Below are 21,144 nucleotides of genomic sequence, written 5' to 3' on the forward strand. Positions count from 1 at the left end.
CTTGCCATCTTCCTAAATTCCATATATATGTGTTAGTATACTGTATTGGTGTTTTTCTTTCTGGCTTACTTCACTCTGTATAATCGGCTCCAGTTTCATCCATCTCAACAGAACTGATTCAAATGAATTCTTTTTAACGGCTGAGTAATACTCCATTGTGTATATGTACCACAGCTTTCTTATCCATTCATCTGCTGATGGACATCTAGGTTGTTTCCATGTCCTGGCTATTATAAACAGTGCTGCGATGAACATTGGGGTACATGTGTCTCTTTCAATTCTGGTTTCCTCGGTGTGTATGCCCAGAAGTGGGATTGCTGGGTCATAAGGTAGTGCTATTTGCAATTTTTTAAGGAATCTCCACACTGTTCTCCATAGTGGCTGTACTAGCTTACATTCCCACCAACAGTGTAGGAGGGTTCCCTTTTCTCCACACCCTCTCCAGCATTTATTGCTTGCAGATTTTTGGATTGCAGCCATTCTGACTGGTGTGAAGTGGTACCTCATTGTGGTTTTGATTTGCATTTCTCTAATAATGAGTGATGTTGAGCATCTTTTCATGTGTTTGTTAGCCATCCGTATGTCTTCTTTGGAGAAATGTCTATTTAGTTCTTTGGCCCATTTTTTGATTGGGTCATTTATTTTTCTGGAGTTGAGCTGCATAAGTTGCTTGTATATTTTTGAGATTAGTTGTTTGTCAGTTGCTTCATTTGCTATTATTTTCTCCCATTCAGAAGGCTGTCTTTTCACCTTGCTTATATTTTCCTTTGTTGTGCAGAAGCTTTTAATTTTAATTAGATCCCATTTGTTTATTTTTGCTTTTATTTCCAGAATTCTGGGAGGTGGATCATAGAGGATCCTGCTGTGATTTATGTCAGAGAGTGTTTTGCCTATGTTCTCCTCTAGGAGTTTTATAGTTTCTGGTCTTACATTTAGATCTTTAATCCATTTTGAGTTTATTTTTGTGTGTGGTGTTAGAAAGTGATCTAGTTTCATTCTTTTACAAGTGGTTGACCAGTTTTCCCAGCACCACTTGTTAAAGAGATTGTCTTTACTCCATTGTATATTCTTGCCTCCTTTGTCAAAGATAAGGTGTCCATATGTGTGTGGATTTATCTCTGGGCTTTCTATTTTGTTCCATTGATCTATATGTCTGTCTTTGTGCCAGTACCATACTGTCTTGATGACTGTGGCTTTGTAGTAGAGCCTGAAGTCAGGCAAGTTGATTCCTCCAGTTCCATTCTTCTTTCTCAAGATTGCTTTGGCTATTCGAGGTTTTTGTATTTCCATACAAATCTTGAAATTATTTGTTCTAGTTCTGTGAAAAATGTGGCTGGTAGCTTGATAGGGATTGCATTGAATTTGTAAATTGCTTTGGGTAGTATACTCATTTTCACTATATTGATTCTTCCAATCCATGAACATGGTATATTTCTCCATCTATTAGTGTCCTCTTTGATTTCTTTCATCAGTGTTTTATAGTTTTCTATATATAGGTCTTTAGTTTCTTTAGGAAGATGCATTCCTAAGTATTTTATTCTTTTCGTTGCAATGGTGAATGGAATTGTTTCCTTAATTTCTTTTTCTACTTTCTCATTATTAGTGTATAGGAATGCAAGGGATTTCTGTGTGTTGATTTTATATCCTGCAACTTTACTATATTCATTGATGAGCTCTAGTAATTTTCTGGTGGAGTCTTTAGGGTTTTCCATGTAGAGGATCATGTCATCTGCAAACAGTGAGAGTTTTACTTCTTCTTTTCCAATTTGGATTCCTTTTATTTCTTTTTCTGCTCTGATTGCTGTGGCCAAAACTTCCAGAACTATGTTGAATAGTAGCGGTGAAAGTGGACACCCTTGTCTTGTTCCTGACTTTAGGGGAAATGCTTTCAATTTTTCACCATTGAGGATAATGTTTGTTGTGGGTTTGTCATAGATAGCTTTTATTATGTTGAGGTATGTTCCTTCTATTCCTGCTTTCTGGAGAGTTTTTATCATAAATGGATGTTGAATTTTGTCAAAGGCCTTCTCTGCATCTATTGAGATAATCATATGGTTTTTATTTTTCAATTTGTTAATGTGGTGAATTACATTGATTGATTTGCGGATATTGAAGAATCCTTGCATCCCTGGGATAAAGCCCACTTGGTCATGGTGTATGATCTTTTTAATGTGTTGTTGGATTCTGATTGCTAGAATTTGGTTGAGGATTTTTGCATCTATGTTCATCAGAGATATTGGCCTGTAGTTTTCTTTTTTTGTGACATCTTTGTCAGGTTTTGGTATTAGGGTGATGGTGGCCTCATAGAATGAGTTTGGAAGTTTCCCTTCCTCTGCAATTTTCTGGAAGAGTTTGAGGATAGGTGTTAGCTCTTCTCGAAATTTTTGGTAGAATTCAGCTGTGAAGCCATCTGGACCTGGGCTTTTGTTTGCTGGAAGATTTCTGATTACAGTATCAATTTCCGTGCTTGTGATGGGTCTGTTAAGATTTTCTATTTCTTTCTGGTTCAGTTTTGGAAAATTGTACTTTTCTAAGAATTTGTCCATTTCTTCCACGTTGTCCATTTTATTGGCATACAACTGCTGATAGTAGTCTCTTATGATCCTTTGTATTTCTGTGTTGTCTGTTGTGATCTCTCCATTTTCGTTTCTAATTTTATTGATTTGATTTTTCTCTCTTTGCTTCTTGATGAGTCTGGCTAATGGTTTGTCAATTTTATTTATCCTTTCAAAGAACCAGCTTTTGGCTTTGTTGATTTTTGCTATGGTCTCTTTTGTTTCTTTTGCATTTATTTCTGCCCTAATTTTTAAGATTTCTTTCCTTCTACTAACTCTGGGGTTCTCCAACTCTTCCTTTTCTAGTTGCTTTAGTTGTAGAGTTAGGTTATTTATTTGACTTTTTCTTGTTTCTTGAGGTATGCCTGTATTGCTATGAACTTTCCTCTTAGCACTGCTTTTATAGTGTCCCACAGGTTTTGGGTTGTTGTGTTTTCATTTTCATTAGTTTCTATGCATATTTTGATTTCTTTTTGATTTCTTCTGTGATTTGTTGGTTATTCAGAAGTGTGTTGTTCAACCTCCATATGTTGGAATTTTTAATAGTTTTTCTCCTGTAATTGAGATCTAATCTTAATGCATTATGGTCAGAAAAGATGCTTGGAATGATTTCGATTTTTTGAATTTATCAAGTTTAGATTTATGGCCCAGGATGTGATCTATCCTGGAGAAGGTTCCATGAGCACTTGAAAAAAGGTGAAATTCATTGTTTTGGGGTGAAATGTCCTATAGATATCAATTAGGTCTAACTGATCTAATGTATCATTTAGAGTTTGCGTTTCTTTGTTAATTTTCTGTTTAGTTGATCTGTCCATAGGTGTGAGTGGGGTATTAAAGTCTCCCACTATTATTGTGTTATTGTTGATTTCCCCTTTCATACTTGTTAGCATTTGTCTTACATATTGTGGTGCTCCTATATTGGGTGCATATATATTTATAATTGTTATATCTTCTTCTTGGATTGTTCCTTTGATCATTATGTAGTGGCCTTCTTTGTCTCTTTTCACAGCCTTTGTTTTAAAGTCTATTTTATCGGACATGAGTATTGCCACTCCTGCTTTCTTTGATCTCTATTCGCGTGGTATATCTTTTCCAGCCCTTCACTTTCAGTCTGTATGTGTCCCTTGTTTTGAGGTGGGTCTCTTGTAAGCAGCATATAGAGGGGTCTTGTTTTGTATCCATTCTGCCAGTCTTTGTCTTTTGGTTGGGGCGTTCAACCCATTTACGTTTAAGGTAATTATTGATAAGTATGATCCCGTTGCCATTTACTTTATTGTTTTGGGTTCGGGTTTATACACCCTTTCGTGTTTCCTGTCTAGAGGAGATATCCTTTAGAATTTGTTGGAGAGCTGGTTTGGTGGTGCTGAATTCTCTCAGCTTTTGCTTGTCTGTAAAGCTTTTGATTTCTCCTTCGTATTTGAATGAGATCCTTGCTGGGTACAGTAATCTGGGCTGTAGGTTATTGTCTTTCATCACTTTAAGTATGTCTTGCCATTCCCTCCTGGCCTGAAGAGTTTCTATTGACAGATCAGCTGTTATCCTTATGGGAATCCCCTTGTGTGTTATTTGTTGTTTTCCCTTGCTGCTTTTAATATTTGTTCTTTGTGTTTGATCTTTGTTAATTTGATTAATATGTGTCTTGGGGTGTTTCGCCTTGGGTTTATCCTATTTGGGACTCTCTGTGTTTCTTGGACTTGGGTGATTATTTCCTTCCCCATTTGGGGGAAGTTTTCAACTATTATCTCCTCAAGGATTTTCTCATGATCTTTCTTTCTGTCTTCTTCTTCTGGGACTCCTATAATTCGAATGTTGGAGCGTTTCATATTGTCCTGGAGGTCTCTGAGATTGTCCTCGTTTCTTTTAATTCGTTTTTCTTGTTTCCTCTCTGATTCATTTATTTCTACCATTCTATCTTCTATTTCACTAATCCTATCTTCTGCCTCCGTTATTCTACTATTTGTTGCCTCCAGAGTGTTTCTGATCTCATTTATTGTGTTATTCATTATATTTTGACTCTTTTTATTTCTTCTAGGTCCTTGTTAAACCTTTCTTGCATCTTCTCAATCCTTGTCTCTAGGCTATTTATCTGTGTTTCCATTTTGATTTCAAGATTTTGGATCATTTTCACTATCAGTATTCGGAATTCCTTCTCCGGTAGATTCCCTACTTCTTCCTCTTTTGTTTGGTTTGGTGAGCAACTCTCCTGTTCCTTTACCTGCTGAGTATTCCTCTGTCTCTTCATCTTGGTTATATTGCTGCGTTTGGGGTGGCCTTTTTATATTCTGATAATTTGTGGAGTTCTCTTTATTATGGAGCTTCCTCACTTTGGGTGGGGTTCTATCAGTGGCTTGTCAAGGTTTCCTGGTTAGGGAGGCTTGTGTTGGAGTTTTGGTGGGTGGAGCTGGGTTTCTTCTCTCTGGAGTGCAGTGGAGTGACCCGTAATGGGTTATGAGACATCAAAGGTTTTGGGATAATTTTGAGCTGCCTGTATATTGAGGCTCAGGGAGTGTTCCTGTGTTGCTGGAAAATTTGGGTGGTATGTCTTGTTTTGGAACTTGTTGGCCCTTGGGTGGAGCTTGGTTTCAGTGTAGGTATGAAGGCATTTGATGAGCTCCTATTGCTTAATGTTCCCTGAATTCAAGAGTTCTCTAATGTTTTCAGGCTTTGGGTTTAAGCTTCCTGCTTCTGGTTTTCAGTTTTATTTTTACAGTAGCCTCTAGACTTCTCCATCTATACAGCACTGATGATAAAACATCTAGGTTAAAGATGAAAAGTTTCTCCACATTGAGGGACACTCAGAGAGGTTCACTGAGTTACAAGGAGAAGAGAAGATGGAGGGGGTAGTTAGAGGTAACTGGAATGAGATGCGGTGAGATCAAGAGAGGAGAGAGCAAGCTAGCCAGTAGTCACTTCCTTATGTGCGCTCTATAGTCTGGACCGCTCAGAGGTATTTACAGAGTTATACGGGGAAGAGGAGAGGGAGGAAGTAGACAGAGGTGACCAGGAGGATAAGAGAGAGGAATGAGTAGGAGAGAGACAAATCCTGCCAGTAACCTGTTCCTTAGGTGTTCTCCACCGTCTGGAACACCCAGAGATTCACAGAGTTGGACAGAGAAGAGATGGGGGAGAAAAGAGACAGAGGCCACCTGGTGGAGAAAAAGGAGAGTCCAAAGGAGGAGAGAGTGGTCAAGCCAGTAATCTCGCTCTCAGGTAAACTTAGGAAGTGAAGTTTGGGTTTTTAAAAGTACAAAATTGACAACAAAAACCTAAGAGCAAAGATTAAAAATCTGGAGTAGAGGTTGGATTTTCAAAGATACAATATTAAAGAAAAGCAGAAGGAAAAAGGAAGAAAGAGAAAAAAAAAAAGAATTATTAAAAAACAAATAAACAAAACAAAACAAAACAAAACAAAACACCAACAACCATCCAAAGAGTATATATGGTGTTTGCCTTAAAAAAAAAAAAAAAGTCTTTTTTTTTTAAATAGTAATACTAGGTTATAGAAATAAAAATTAGAGGAGAAATAGAAGACTTAACAATTAAAAAAAGCTCGGAAAAAATGAAAAAAAAAAAGCAAAAAAAAACAAAAAAGAATGATTTTAAAAATATTAAAAATTAAAAATATATCTGGCTCTTCTCTGATGTTATGGGCCGTGTGGGCTCACTTCCAAGGTGGTTCCCTCTGTTTAACTTCTTCTGTTTGCTGGTTTTAGGCTCACTAGTTCAGTCGCGCTGTGGGGAGGGGGATGCTGCAAACAAATAGCACTGTCGTGTGCACACAGTATTTCTGCCTCTCTTGACCTGTCCTTTCTCACAGCGCACAAACCGCTCCGGCTCTACGATGCTCAGCCGGGAACCGTCTGGGGCCGGCCCTAGGCTGCGTGCACTTCCCCGGTCCAAGCCGCTCAGGTTCGGCCCTCAGGCAGCCCTCAGAGGCACAAATGCGGCTGGGACTGCGCTTTGTGTCCTTCCCAGGTCCGAGTAGCTCAGGAGTTTGGCGAGCTCGATCGCCGCGGCTTGTCACCTTTTCCGCCGCTGCCGCTCAGCTCTCTGGGTGGACCGCTGGCGCACCCCGTGAGGCAGACTGTGACTGTCCAGCACCCCCAGAAGTCTTAGCAAAGGAGCCTGCTTGCAGTTAGGTAAGTAAAGTCTCTCCGGGTCTGCAATTGCCCCTTTCCAGTCCTTACGGCTCTGGCTGCCTGTCCCCGGCGGGGAATGGTCTGCAGCCGGCTTTTTCCACTCCGTCCTTTGTTCTGTGCTCGGTCCTGGCGGTGTCTTATGTTCGAGCTTTTCGCGTGGTAGCTATCCCACAGTCTGGTTTGCTAGCCCAAGTTAGATCGTTCTGGTTGCGCGTGGGGCGTTCCTGCCCGATTCTTACAAAGCTCTGCAGCCCGCGCCTCCCGCGCGTCCCTGCCCTGCCCCCACTTCCCAATGGCGGATGCAGGCGTCTGTGCTGCTTTTCCGCTGGGGGAGTTACTGGTGGGCTTGTAATCTCTTGGTTTTAATTATTTATCTATTTTTCCTTCCTGTTATGTTGCCCTCTGTGTTTCCAAGGCTCGCCACAGACTCGGCAGGGAGAGTGTTTCCTGGTGTTTGGAAACCTCTCTTCTTAAAATTCCCTTCCCGGGACGGGCTTCCCTTCCCGGGACGGAGCTCCCTCCCCACCTCCTTTGTCTCCTTTTTCGTCTTTTATATTTTTTTCCTACCTGTTTTTGAAGACAATGGTCTGCTTTTCTGGTTGCCTGATGTCCTCTGCCAGCCTACAGAAGTTGTTTTGTGGAGTTTGCTCGGCGTTGAAATGTTCTTTTGAGGAATTTGTGAGGGAGAAAGTGGTCTTCCCGTCCTATTCCTCCGCCATCTTTCCCTCCCTCCTCTCTACTGATATTTTTAAGTGAGCATAACTTTGACAGAATTCTAACCTAGCAGTTTCATTTCCCTTGAGCAACTCTTGCTTAATGCATAAAGAGGTGTGTACAAAGATATTTACTGCAGCACAACTTGTAAAAGCCAAAAACTAGAAATAACCTAAATGTCTAGCAAAAGGAAACTAACTGAATAAGCAATTATTGAATATTCAATAAAATGAAAACCTGTATAAGATTTCTAACATATACTGTGATAATATGACAATATATGAGTATACAATTCATGACATACAATATACTGTTACATGTTAACAACTATATACTTTAACAGGTTATTTGGATATAAATTCATTTATAAAGATTGAAATAACATACACTAAACTGTTAACTGTATTACTTCTGAAGAGGTGTATGGGAGTAAGGGCTGGTTCAAGAGAAATTAAATTTAGCTTTATTTGTATGTATAACATTTTTAACACAAAACTACACTATTTAATCTAAATGAGTTACATTTAATCAACTGTTTTATATGTTAACATACAATGACAAATGAAAAATAATCTCAACCATGATATCCTAATATTATATATTAATATTTTTTCCTGAATCAGCCCTTATTGTTTGCTAACAATTACTTACCCCCAGGTAACGGTTTATCTTTATCTACATTGTTGTTCTCATAGTGGAATTCATAGCCAAAATGCTTTACTCTTCTGTGTTTCAAGGATTTTTGAACTGTATGAAGAGAAGTAAACTATTTAGGAGAAAAAAAATTTCATTCCTTCATATATTTCAAAGTTAATTTTGTGAATAAGGATTAATTTAGTAATGGTAATTTTTGTTAGCTGCTAAATCACTGTCTTCAGTAAAATTGAACATTCTACTTCATATCTGCTATTCTTTTAAGTCTAAAATTGAAACAAACTTTTAAGGGTTTCACCCAATCAATTTGAAAGAGCTAATCATATACCCTGCCACTCACAAGATTGCTAATGATCTGGAAACAGAGTAACTAATTTGTAAATTTCTCCAGGACGTTCTTACTACATTATAATCATATAGTACTGAACTGCTAATTTCTCATTGTAAAAATTGCCTTAGGGTAGAGAGAACCAAATAAGACAATATACATGTGTCCCTGTGTATCCTTGGGGAATTGGTTCCCTCAAATGCCAAAATCCAAGGAGGATTAAGTCTCTTACATAAAATAGTGCAGTATTTGCATATAACCTAAACATATCTTTCACGTCCTCCAGAATGCTTTAAATCTTTAGATTACTTACAATACCTACAATGTATATGACATGTAAGACAGTTGCATATGCAATACATATGTGTATGTACATGGCTTCCCTGGTGGCTCAGAGGTTAAAGCATCTGCCGGCAATGCAGCAGACCTTGGTTCCATTCCTAGGTTGGGAAGATCCTCTGGAGAAGGAAACGGAAACCCACTCCAGTATTCTTGCCTGGAGAATCCCATGGACGGCGGAGCCTAGTGGGCTACAGTCCACGGAGTTGCAAAGATTCGGACATGACTGAGTGACTTCACATTCATATATTATGAACCGCCAACATATTTTACCTTTTGGAACTTTCTAGAATTTTACTTCTTTTTCAGATTTTTTCAATCCAGAGTTGATTGAATTCATGCATACAGAACCCATGAATACAAACAACCAAATGTATGTGAAACAGCTTATTAATGTTAGCTCTACAGTTCAGTTCAGTCACTCAGTTGTGTCCAACTCTTTGCGGCATGTCAGGTTTCCCTATTCATCACCAACTCCTGGAGCTTGCTCAAACTCATGTCCATCGAGTCAGTGATGCCATCCAACCATCTCATCCTCTGTCATCCCCTCCTCCCGCTGCCTTCAATCTTTCCCAGCATCAGGGTCTTTTCCAGTGAGTCAGTTCTTTGCATCAGGTGGCCAAAGTATTGGAGCTTCAGTTTCAGCATCAGTCCTTCCAATGAATATTCAGGACTGATATCCTTTAGGATTGACTGGTTTGATCTCCTGGCAGTCGAAGGGACTCTCAAGAGTCTTCTCCAACACCACAGTTCAAAAGCATCAATTCTTCAATGCTCAGCGTTCTTTATAGTCCAAATCTCACACCCATACATGACTACTGGAAAAACCATAGCTTTGACAAGATCGACCTCTGTCAGCTCCACAAATATTGGCTAATAAATATTCATCAATTTGGAGTTTTAAATTGATACCTACATATAAAAGCTACTTATTATTAATGCTCTTAAGAATTGTTGGTGTGACTTATCTAATAGTGGATCCAGAGCACTTTCAGGAATTTTGAGGAAACAGAATTTAATAAACCAAAGGAGAAGAAGACATTTTGCAGAAGCTTTTAAATATCAGATTTAAAGTTTTACTTACAATTTTGATTGTCTGTATCTTCTGTCCAGTTAACACTCTCCAAAAGCATTTTCTCATCCTCAGAAGAAATAATTTCTTCTATTACTTTGAGACCTGGAGGCAAGGCTTGAAGCCCCAACTCTTTCCACTGTGCTGTGGGAAACAAAATTAAAACAGTCAACATACAAAACTTAAAGTTCTCATAGACAAATAATTTTGTTCAATTAGCCTTTTATCAGTTCACAAAACCCCTGTGAAATGGAGTATTTCCTGCCGTATCAGTAAACAAGGATGGCACAGTGATCAGCGATTGTGGGCCTCCAAATATAATAAATTGCTGAGCCCAGAGGGTGCCCAATGCCTGCAATCCACCGGCTATCAGCTGCTAGCAATTCCTACAGTGAAGGAGGAACTAAGGATATAACAAAATCAAGAAAGAGGATGCTGGCCCCAGATAGATGAGGTTTGTAGAAAGAAAGGATTTCAGCAAATAAGCCCCAGATGCTTGCATCTTCCCATACTTAGAAAAGCACTAAATTCCATGAGATACCTGGTTTTCCTTAATTAACAATCTTTTATGTTCAGACTACCTGCCCCACTTTGTTGCAAACTTTTCTATAACCTGACTGCTTCCCCAACCTTGTCAAAGCAGAGCTTTGAGGGCTACTTGAGATGCTGCCTCCTGGGCTTGAAGTCCTAAGAATTCTCACTGAATAAAACAACTCTCTGCTTTTAGGCTGTGACTAGTTTTTTTAGTTGACACTTGACTGACGGACAAGGGAACCAGAGCAGATTCCTCTTCTTCACCTGGACTCTACAGAGATCCAGTGCCTGATTCCTTTGCCCATCAGCCTGCTCAGCCAGTCCAGATGAATCTGGGTGAGTCTCTCCTGGTTCTAGGATATGCCATTATTGGCTGATGATCCTAAGTTTTATTCAGTGGGGGGAAAAGTTATCCTTGAAACTTGGTTTCAAGGTGTACCTGGCTGCTCAGTTTAGACACAGGGTGGGATACCCTCAGTCAGAGGATTAGGAAGATTCTGCTCCAGCAGGGAACCCTCAGTGTTAAGGCACTGGGAAGGCTCAGTTTGGATACTGAATAGATAGCCTCAGTTGAGAGACTTTGCTCAGTTAAACACTGAGTAAGGTAGGACTGAGTTATTAGGGGTAAGACTGGCTTGTTTTTCCTTGATTTAGTTTACCTTAACAGAGTGTGTCAAAATAAAATAAAAATCTTATGAGAACTTCTGAGCTCCGAAGGGACTCTTCCTTCCAGCCAGCAATAGCTTTCTCAGGTGACAGAACCTTGCAGGAGTGGTAGAGGCAGACCTCTAGGTCTGTAGGTGCACAAGGCTGCATTTACAGGGAAACCCACTCACATAATTAACAATCTGCTCAACCAGAGACATGCATAAGAATTAGCCATTCCACAATTTGAGCACTTATGGAAGTCTTATACTTCACTGGGATATTCAAGGCACATAAGAGGGGGCTGAAACAACTCTGAGGCAAAACCAGAAGACGAAGCATTCAAGCAGCACACGCTGGTCTGCCACATGATCCAAATTAGCAATTTTATCTTGACAAACTGACTTCAAAATGGGAAACCAAGGTTTCAAAATTAAAAGGAAAGACAGAGTTCCAGTACCCTAGCTGGGCAAATGTATGTTACAAAACTTACAAGTGTTTACTTGATCGGAAATTGGAGAAAATCTCACCCTGGAAATTGAGGGGGCTCTTCACTGCAAACACAGTTAAAGTTAAAAGCCGGACTGGTAAAACCTTAAACAAAGGGCTTTAGTTTCTTTGTACAAGACGGTCACATCTCTTTTGCTTAAATTGTGAATTAGGGAATAATTCCCCTGTGTGGTATTATAAGACAAGGCATACAGATTGCCACTGCTGCTGCTGCTAAGTCACTTCAGTCGTGTCCAACTCTGTGCGACCCCATAGACAGCAGCCCACCAGGCTCCCCCATCCCTGGGATTCTCCAGGCAAGAACACTGGAGTGGGGCCATTTCCTTCTCCAATGCATGAAAATGAAAAGTGAAAGTGAAGTCGCTCAGTCGTGTCCGACTCATAGTGACCCCATGGACTGCAGCCTTCCAGGCTCCTCCATCCATGGGATTTTCCAGGCAAGAGTACTGGATTGGGGTGCCACTGACTAACTGTACTAACCAGCAGTTACCTGAGCCACACAAATAAGCAAAAACTGGGAACTAACATGCAAAGGGTAATAAAAATAAAACTAGTGATTTTGCTTTGGTTTAACTCATAAACTCAGAACAGTCTTTGCTGAATGTTTTATACAAACCTTTAAGGGCATGATAAATTAAATTCTGAAATTATAGAACACAGAACTTTGAGAAATACATTTCAGTCCAGTTAAAATCTTGTCACTGATTTCAATAACTTTAGGTGACAGAACTGTTCTTCGTGGAGCTAAAAACAACTGTCTTTCTCTTCCAAATCTCTAAAACCAGAATGTGAATACAGGCCATGAGGACCTGAGACTGAGCCCAATTAACTCAGGCACACAAAACCTAAAACAAAGGGGAAAAAAATGGCAGTTTTAAAATTCAAATCACTGGAAATGCTCCCTTAGCCAAACTTACAGATAACAAGCCTTAGTCATCTGAGCAAGCAATCTTAATGTATTCTGTTTGTAAACTAGTAAGTTTATATTGTTACGTGTGGTTCATATCTAAGCTTTTAGTAAAGCCATGAGATCTCTAGTTTGCCCGTTTATGTCTGTGTACACATTATACATATGAGATATCTCTACTTCTAGAAAGTACTATCAAAATTAAGTTTATAAAGAGTTCTACTTAATTTTAATAAAAAGCACTTATATTTAAAATGGCAAGGATGACTTTCAGGTTCATGTGAGCTGGGAAATATTCACTATCAGGTTGATATCTGATATTGATGTTTAAGATTGTTGATCTAATTAAGACATGTTAAGATTATTGTACCTAACCTAGGTTTAATAAATAAGACCTTACTAGATCTCTTGCAAGAAAAATAACTTGACATGAAATAACTTTAAAGTAAAAGTAAATGAAATAAGAACTTTGGTATAAAAAATTTACAGTAATTATATTTTAGAAATATCCACTTAAAATGATCTTTCCAGATATCTGGTAACTTAAAGTTCTACAACTGTGTTAATTTAAGTGATGAAAGTTTGTTAAATAGCTAAAAAGATACTGAGACATCAATTAGTAAACAGAAAAACTAAAGGTAGTTGGAAATATTGTTGAAAATGTTTCATATCACCTGAGATGTTCTCTATGAGAAAACAAATGTTTTTAAAAATTATCACTGGTGTTTATGCTCACCAATTTATAAAATGCTTCCCTGATAGCTCAGTTGGTAAAGAATCTGCCTGCAGTGCAGGAGACCCTGGTTCAATTCCTGGGTTGGGAAGATCTGCTGGAGAAGGGATAGGCTACCCACTCCAGTGTTCTTGGGCTTCCCTTGTGGCTCAGCTGGTAAAGAATCTGCCAGCAATGGGGACCTGGGTTCAATCCCTGGGTTGGGAAGATCCCCTAGAGAAGGGAAAGGCTACCTACTCCAGTATTCTGGCCTGGAGAATTCCATGGACCGTATAGTACATGGGGTCAAAAAGAGTCTGACAAGACAGAGCCACTTTCACTTTCAATTTGAAGACGGTTCATAATTGCTTGTTCAGTTCAGTTCAGTCGCTCAGTCGTGTCTGACTCTTTGCGACCCCATGAATCGCAGCACGCCAGGCCTCCCTGTCCATCACCATCTCCCAGAGTTCACTCAGACTCACGTCCATCGAGTCCGTGATGCCATCCAGCCATCTCATTCTCTGTCGTCCCCTTCTCCTCCTGCCCCCAATCCCTCCCAGCATCAGGTTTTTCCAATGAGTCAACTCTTCACATGAGGTGGCCAAAGTACTGGAGTCTCAGCTTTAGCATCATTCCTTCCAAAGAAATCCCAGGGTTGATCTCTCTCAGAATGGATGGGTTGGATCTCCTTGCAGTCCAAGGGACTCTCAAGAGTCTTCTCCAACACCACAGTTCAAACGCATCAATTCTTCAGTGCTCAGCCTTCTTCACAGTCCGACTCTCACATCCATACATGACCACTGGAAAACCATAGCCTTGACTAGATGGACCTTAGGCGGCAACGTAATGTCTCTGCTTTTGAATATGCTATCTAGGTTGGTCATAACTTTTCTTCCAAGGAGTAAGCGTCTTTTAATTTCATGGCTGCAGTCACCATCTGCAGTGATTTTGGACCCTCCAAAAATAAAGTCTGACACTGTTTCCACTGTTTCCCCATTTATTTCCCATGAAGTGGTGGACTTCCCATGATCTTTGTTTTCTGAATGTTGAGCTTTAAGCCAACTTTTTCACTCTCCTCTTTCACTTTCATCAATTGTTTGTTAGCTTTACTAAAAATCAAGGCTTTAAGAGTTGAGGATTCTAATTTAAACATGTAGTTAAAGTGAATAACACAGTAACATTTCAGTACACAATAAGAAGTAGAATGTATGATTTCATTAAAAAGGTATGAGAAATGGAATTACATTTTATTGAAAAAAAAGTATGAGCTGGTTAATTTTATGTGGGTGGAAAATGAGACACAGGATGGATACAGAAAGTGATCAGAGATTGTGGAAACAAACCCTGAAGAAAAAGTTCTGTACACAGTCAGGATTAACCAAATTTAGACTGAAGTTGTTGAGTAAATAGACTTCAAGTGAGCTAGTATAGGACTGGAATTTAATTTGTTAAAAGTGCTCCTTTTATAATAGATTGTGTGAGTTTCTGCACCCTTAAACAATCTATATTTACTTTCTTTTAATAGTTTTTGTGACTTTGGTTAAATGAATAGGTATCGTTTCAGTGACCTATGATCCTGTTGTGCTTTAAAATCTTTATATTTCTAACAAACTTCCCAAATATCAAAATCTAACTAAAGCTCTTTTAGTCTCCAGCTAACTGGGATGGATGCTTTGAAGAAGAGTCTTTGAGACATCTCAGAGATGAATATTAAACTAAGTCTATTTAGTATTTTTATCTTCCCAACCCAGGGATTGAACCCAGGTCTCCCACATTTTACGCAGATTCTTTACTATCTGAGCCACCAGAGAAGCCCCTACTCAAAAACATTGTCAAGTGATTGAATGTGAACTTTAGGTTGTAATGTATGGATAAATATCATTAATACATATATTCCAAAATTTATATGACATCCCTAACATCTGGTATGTCCTGATATAATGTTATCAGTCGTAACTATAGTGATTATACTAACATGTTACATGTTGCAGAAATATCCAAGTTTCCTAATTACATTGTACTCAACTCTATAACCATGCTATTTTAAGTTTTGTCCTTTACAGACTATCATAATTTTGCACTGCTTTTACATAATAAAGATTTTGAAGAGGACACAGAATTTTTAAACAAATGTGTTTCTGATAGGCTTAATGCTACTTAATTGCATAACAAATTACAAACTATAATGGAAAATCTGCTTACTTCATATAGATTGAACTGATAAATGTGATTTATAACTGACTTCAGAACATACTAACTTCAATCTGTTTTCCAGTAAACTTTTTTTTTATGCTGTGACCTACAAAATGTTGATAAAGAATGCCTTTGTAAACAAAGATAAAACATTTACATTTTTCTCTCTGCCTGCTGCTGCTGCTGTGAAGTCACTTCAGTCACATCCAACTCTGTGCAACCCTATAGATGGCAGCCCACCAGGCTACCCCATCCCTGGGATTTTCCAAGCAAGAACACTGGAGTGGGTTGCCATTTCCTTCTCCAATGCATGAAAAGTGAAAGTGAAGATGCTTAGTCGACCTTGCCAAGATTTGGCTTCTCCAGCTGGCCTTCTTATGGACTTGATGGTTATTGCAACTTGATCACAACTAGTTATACTAATAATTTGTTCTTTAACTTGTTCTCTGTTTCCAAATTGTTTATACCTTTATCTCTCTGCTACACTATGACTTTGTCAATGTTACTAGCTACATTACATAAGATTTTTGTCTCTTTCAGTATGTAACCAGGCATGCAACAAATATAATGATGACTACATAACTTCAAGCAACTGGTCAAAATGTAGTTCTATATGCCATCAGTAATTGTGATAGTGTGATTCTAGGTGTGGGAGGAAGCAGGCAAGGTAAAATATCTCATGGATCCTAATAGGTTAAAGATAGAGGATCCAGAGAATCTTTTATCTGTCAGTGAGTCTAATCTGGAAATTACCAGAAGTGACATATCAACAAGAAAGAACTTTGGTCCAATCTAGGATGATCTGCCAAGTACCACACGACAAAAAATGGTCATGAAATGTCTCTCAAATATTGGTCAAATTTCCGACCATGGGCAGGGACTGTAAAATGGAATATTTCCTGCCATATTAGTAATCAAGGATGTAACAACCATCACTGATTTTAGGCCTGCAAACATAAATTGCTGAGCCCAGAGGGCACCCAAAGAGAGGATAATGCCTTTAATTCAGCAACTGTCAGCTGTCACCACTCCTATGGAGAATGAAGAACTAAGGATATAATAAAATCAAGAAACAAGGGGTGGTTCCAAGATGGCAGAGGAACAGGATGGGAAGACCACTTTCTCCCCAACAAATTCATCAAAGATCATTTGAATATGGAGAAATTTCCACAAAACAACATCTCAATACTGGCAAAGGACACCAGACACCCATAAAGGTAGCCCAATGTCTTCAAAAAGAGGTAGGACAAAAGATAAAAGATGAAAACAGAAACAAAAGATTTAGAGATGGAGACCTGTCCCAGGGAGGGAGTCGTGAAGAAGGAAAAGCTTCCACACAATAGGAAACACTCTCACAGGTGTGTCAGTGGGGAGCTGTGGAGTCTCAGCTGGAGCATAACTGGAAAAAAAAAAAAAACCCACAGAATACACACTTAACCACAACTACCAGCAGAGAAGTGGCTGAGATACTCGCATCTGCCACTAGCGAGTGGGGGCTGGGCAGGGAGGCACAGGCTGGATCATCGGTCCCTAGGATAGATATCAGGCTTGGATGACCTGTGAACAATCTGAGTAGGCTAATATGACATAGCAACCCAAACTATGGGATCGCCAGAGAGATGGGGAAAAAAAGGACATTTCCTACAAAAGGCTCTAATGACACGTGGTAACACCTGGTGCCTTCACAGAACAAAAGACTGCATCTGCATCCTAGCAAATACCAAAGGAGAGGAAGCTAGCTGCTATTTAGGGCCCTCCTTCCCCGGAGGCAGAGAGGCAGGTGTGCGACAGCCAGAGTCACAAGGCAAGGGGCCGCTGCAATGTTGGCGCAAGAGACTGCATCTTCCACCTAGCTGTAAACAGGCTGCCAGCTAACCATGTCTTCCTGGGATCCTGGAAGATTCACATCCACCAGGAGTGTCACAGCCTGAGATCAGCTTCCCAGAGGAGACACATGGGACACCTGGGACTAGGCCCTCATAGCACACACAGGAAACCAAGCAGCAGGGACCAGGGAGATGGTTAAGATGCATGGCCCACCTGGGACAGTGGGCTCGCCAAGCACTGGTCACCTGAGCAGCTTGGACCTGGGATGAGCACTAAACAGACAGCCCATCTGGGCCTGTGCCCTTCTGGGGCACCCAAGAACCTGAGAGGCTTAGACTTGGGAAGTGCACAAAACACAGGGTCCACTTGGGACAGGACCCTCACGGAGCACCCTGGAGCCTGAGCAGTGTGGACCCGGAAAGTAGACAGCACCTTGGGCTGTGGCAAACCCAAGATGGTCCCTCCAATGTGAGCATTGCCCACACATGCCAGCAGTATTTGTTTGCAATGTTCCTCCCTCTCCACAGCACAACTGAACAAGTGAGATAAAATAAGTGTCCACCTTCACTCCCTCATGTCAGGGCAGAAATTAAGACACTGAAGAGACTTGCAAACAGAGGAAGCCAAAATAAACAAAGAAGGGGCAGCAACCCTGGAAGTGACAGGTGCAACAAATTAAAGCCCTAAAGTTAATGCTGATACTATGTATTTTGGGGGCAGCTACAGACCTTGAGGACAAGTACAAGTCAGACCAAGGGACAATCTGACACAGAACTGAACCCACATTGCCCACAACAGCTCCACAGAAATCCCTACATATATTTTTACTATTATCACTTTTCAATTTTGGAAAATTTGAATTCTTTATTACTCCTTTAACTTTCATTTTTATAGCCTACTCTCACCTTTCTAAAAAAAAAAAGAAAGAAAGAAACTAGTTCTTTTTTTAAACAAATTCCATACATATCTTAATTTTTGTGATCAATTTTGTATTTTCTATATTGGATCTTTGGGAGTTTAACCTCTAGTCTAAGTTTTTAATCTTTGCTTTTTGATATTTATTATTAATTTTCTGTCTTTAAGAGTCTAATCTTCAATATCCATTTTCACTTAGGCATTTGATTACTGGCTTGATAGCTCTCTCCCCTTTTGACTCTCACTTTTCTCCTCCTGGTCACCTCTATCACCCTCCTCCTTCTCTATACAACCCTGTGAATCACTCTGGGTGTCCCTGGCTGTGGAGAGCACTTAAGGATTTAATTACTGGCTTGACAGCTCTCTCCCCTTTTGACTATTCCTTTTTCTCCTCCTGGTCACCTCTATCGCCCTCCTCCTTCTTCTCTTCTCTATATAACTATGAATTTCTCTGGGTATTCCTGGCTGTGGAGAGGACTTAGGGACTTTATTACTGGCTTGACTGCTCTCTCCACTTTTGTCTCTCCCCTTTTCTCCTCCTGGTTACCTCTGTCTCCCTCCTTCCCCTTCTCTTCTCTCTACAACTCTGTGAAATTTTCTGTGGGTTTCTGGCTGTTCAGAGTTGTTTCACCATTAACCTGGGGGTTTTATCTTCTATGCTGTATGGATGGAGAAGTCGTGAGGCTACAGTAAGACTGGGAAAGAAACCCAGAGGCAGGAGGCTCAACTCCAAAACTTTAGAACATCAGAGAATTCCTGACTCAGGGAACATTAATAGACAAGAGCCCACCCAAAAGACTCCATACCTACACTGAAACCAAGCTCCACCAAAAGCCAGCAAGTTTCAGTTCAAGATACCACACTAATTCTCCAGCAAAACAGGAACACAACCCTGAACATTAAAAGATGGGTGGCCTGAAGCCATACCAAACCCATAGACAACCCAAAACTACTACTGAACATCTCATTGTACTCTGGAGAGAAGAGATCCAGCTCCAACCACCAGAATACAGACACAGGTTCTCCCACCCAAGAAACCTTGACAAGCTACTGGTCCAACCTCACCCACAGTGAGCAGACTCCACAATTAAGAGGAACCACAATCTTCCAGACTGCAGAAAGGGCACCCCAAACACAGCAAGCTAAGCAAAATGAAAACAGAAATCTCCAGCAGGTGAAGAAACATGATAAAACCCCACCAAACCAAACATAAAAGACGTAAACAGGGAATCTATCTGAAAAAGAATTCAGAATAATTATAGTAAAGATGATCCAAAATTTTGTAAACAAAATGGAGTTAAAGATAAATAGACTAGAGACAAGGATCGAGGAGATGCAAGGAATGTTTAACAAGGACCTAGGAGAAACAAAGAAGAGTCAATCAATAATGAACAACACAATAACTAAGATTAAAAACACTCCGGAGGAAACCAACAGTAGAATAACTGAGACAGAAGAGAGGAAAAGTGAGGTGGAAGATAGAATGGTGGAAATAAATTAAGAATAGAGAGAAAACTAAAAAGAAATGAGGACAACCTCAGAGACCACTGGGACAATGTTAAACACCCCAACAGCTAAATCATACATATTCCAGAAGAAGACAAAAAGAAAGGGCATGAGAAAATACTTGAGGAAATAATGGTTGAAAACTTCCCTAAAATGGGGGAAGAAACAGCCAAGAAACCCAGAGAATCCCAAATAGGATGAACCCAAGGCAAAACACCCCAAGACACATATTAATCAAACTAACAAAAATTATACACAAAGAGCAAATATTAAAAGCAGCAAGGGAAAAGCAATAAATCATACACAAGGGGATCCCCATAAGGATAACAGCTGATCTTTCAAAGGAAACTCTTCTGGTTAGAATGGAATGGCAGGGCATACTTGAAGTGATGAAAGAGAAGAACCTACAACCAAGATTACTCTACCCAGCAAGGATCTCATTCAGATATGAAGGAGAAATTCAAAAGCTTTACAGACAAGCAAAAGCTGAGACAATTCAGCACCACCAAACCAGGTCTTCAACAAATGCTGAAGAATCTTCTCTAGACAGAAAACAAAGAGGTTTATAAAAACGAACCCCAAATAACAAAGTAAATGGTAACAGGATCACATTTATCAATAATTTACCTTATACGTAAATGGGTTAAATGCTCCAACCAAGAGACAAAGACTGGCCAAATGGATAAAAAAACAAAACCTCTATATGTGCTGTCTACAAAAGACCCACATCAAACCTAGGGACACATACAGATTGAAAGAGAGAGGCTGGAAGATGATATTTCATGCAAATGGAGACCAAAAGAAAGCAGGAGTAGCAATACTCATATTAGATAAAAAAGACTTTGAAATAAAAACCATGATAAGAGACAAAGAAGAACACTACATAATGATCAAGAGACCAATCCAAGAAAAAGATGTAACAATTATAAATATATATGCACTGAACATAGGAGCACCTGAATAATGTAAGGCAAATGCTAACAAGTATGAAAGGAGAAATTAACAGTAACGCAATAATAGTGGGGGAATTTAATACCCCACTTACACCTATGGATATATCAGCCAAACAAAAAATTAGCAAAGAAACACAAGCTTCAAACTATGCAATGGACCAGTTAGACCTAACTGATATCTACAGGGCATTTCACCCCCAAACAATGGATTTTACCTTTTTCTCAAGTGCACACGGAACATTCTCCAGGATAGATCATATCCTAGGCCTAAAATCTAGCCTTGGTAAATTTTAAAAACTTGAAATTGTTTCAAGCATCTTTTCTGATCACAATGCAGTAACATTAGATAACTATAGAAAAAAAACTATAAAAACACAAACATAAAGAAGCTAAACAACATGCTTCTGAATAACCAACAATAATGGAAGAAGTCAAAAAGGAAATCAAAATATGCATAGAAACAAATGATAATGAAAACACAACAGTCCAAAACCTATGGGATTCAATAAAAGCAATGCTAAGAGGGAGGTTCATAGCAATACAAGCCTACCTCAAGAAACAAGAAAAACATCAAATAAGCAACCTAACTTTACATATAAGCAACTGGAAAAGAACAACAACCAATAAATAGACAAAATGGA

General features: G+C 39.5%; 1 protein-coding gene across 1 annotated transcript in view; it reads right to left on the reverse strand.

The window, feature by feature from the left end:
• ALKBH8 (alkB homolog 8, tRNA methyltransferase) overlaps positions 1–21,144 on the reverse strand; it is a 137,113-nt gene that overhangs the window by 96,180 nt on the left and 19,789 nt on the right. Inside the window, exons 4-5 of the mRNA XM_027979164.3 lie at positions 9,814–9,945; positions 8,060–8,155 (exon numbers count right to left, since the gene is read on the reverse strand). Coding sequence (XP_027834965.2) covers positions 8,060–8,155; positions 9,814–9,945 — 228 coding nt within the window. The remainder of the gene's footprint in view (positions 1–8,059; positions 8,156–9,813; positions 9,946–21,144) is intronic.

Source organism: Ovis aries, chromosome 15 (genome assembly GCF_016772045.2).
Source record: "Ovis aries strain OAR_USU_Benz2616 breed Rambouillet chromosome 15, ARS-UI_Ramb_v3.0, whole genome shotgun sequence".
Classification (NCBI taxonomy): Eukaryota; Metazoa; Chordata; class Mammalia; order Artiodactyla; family Bovidae; genus Ovis; species Ovis aries.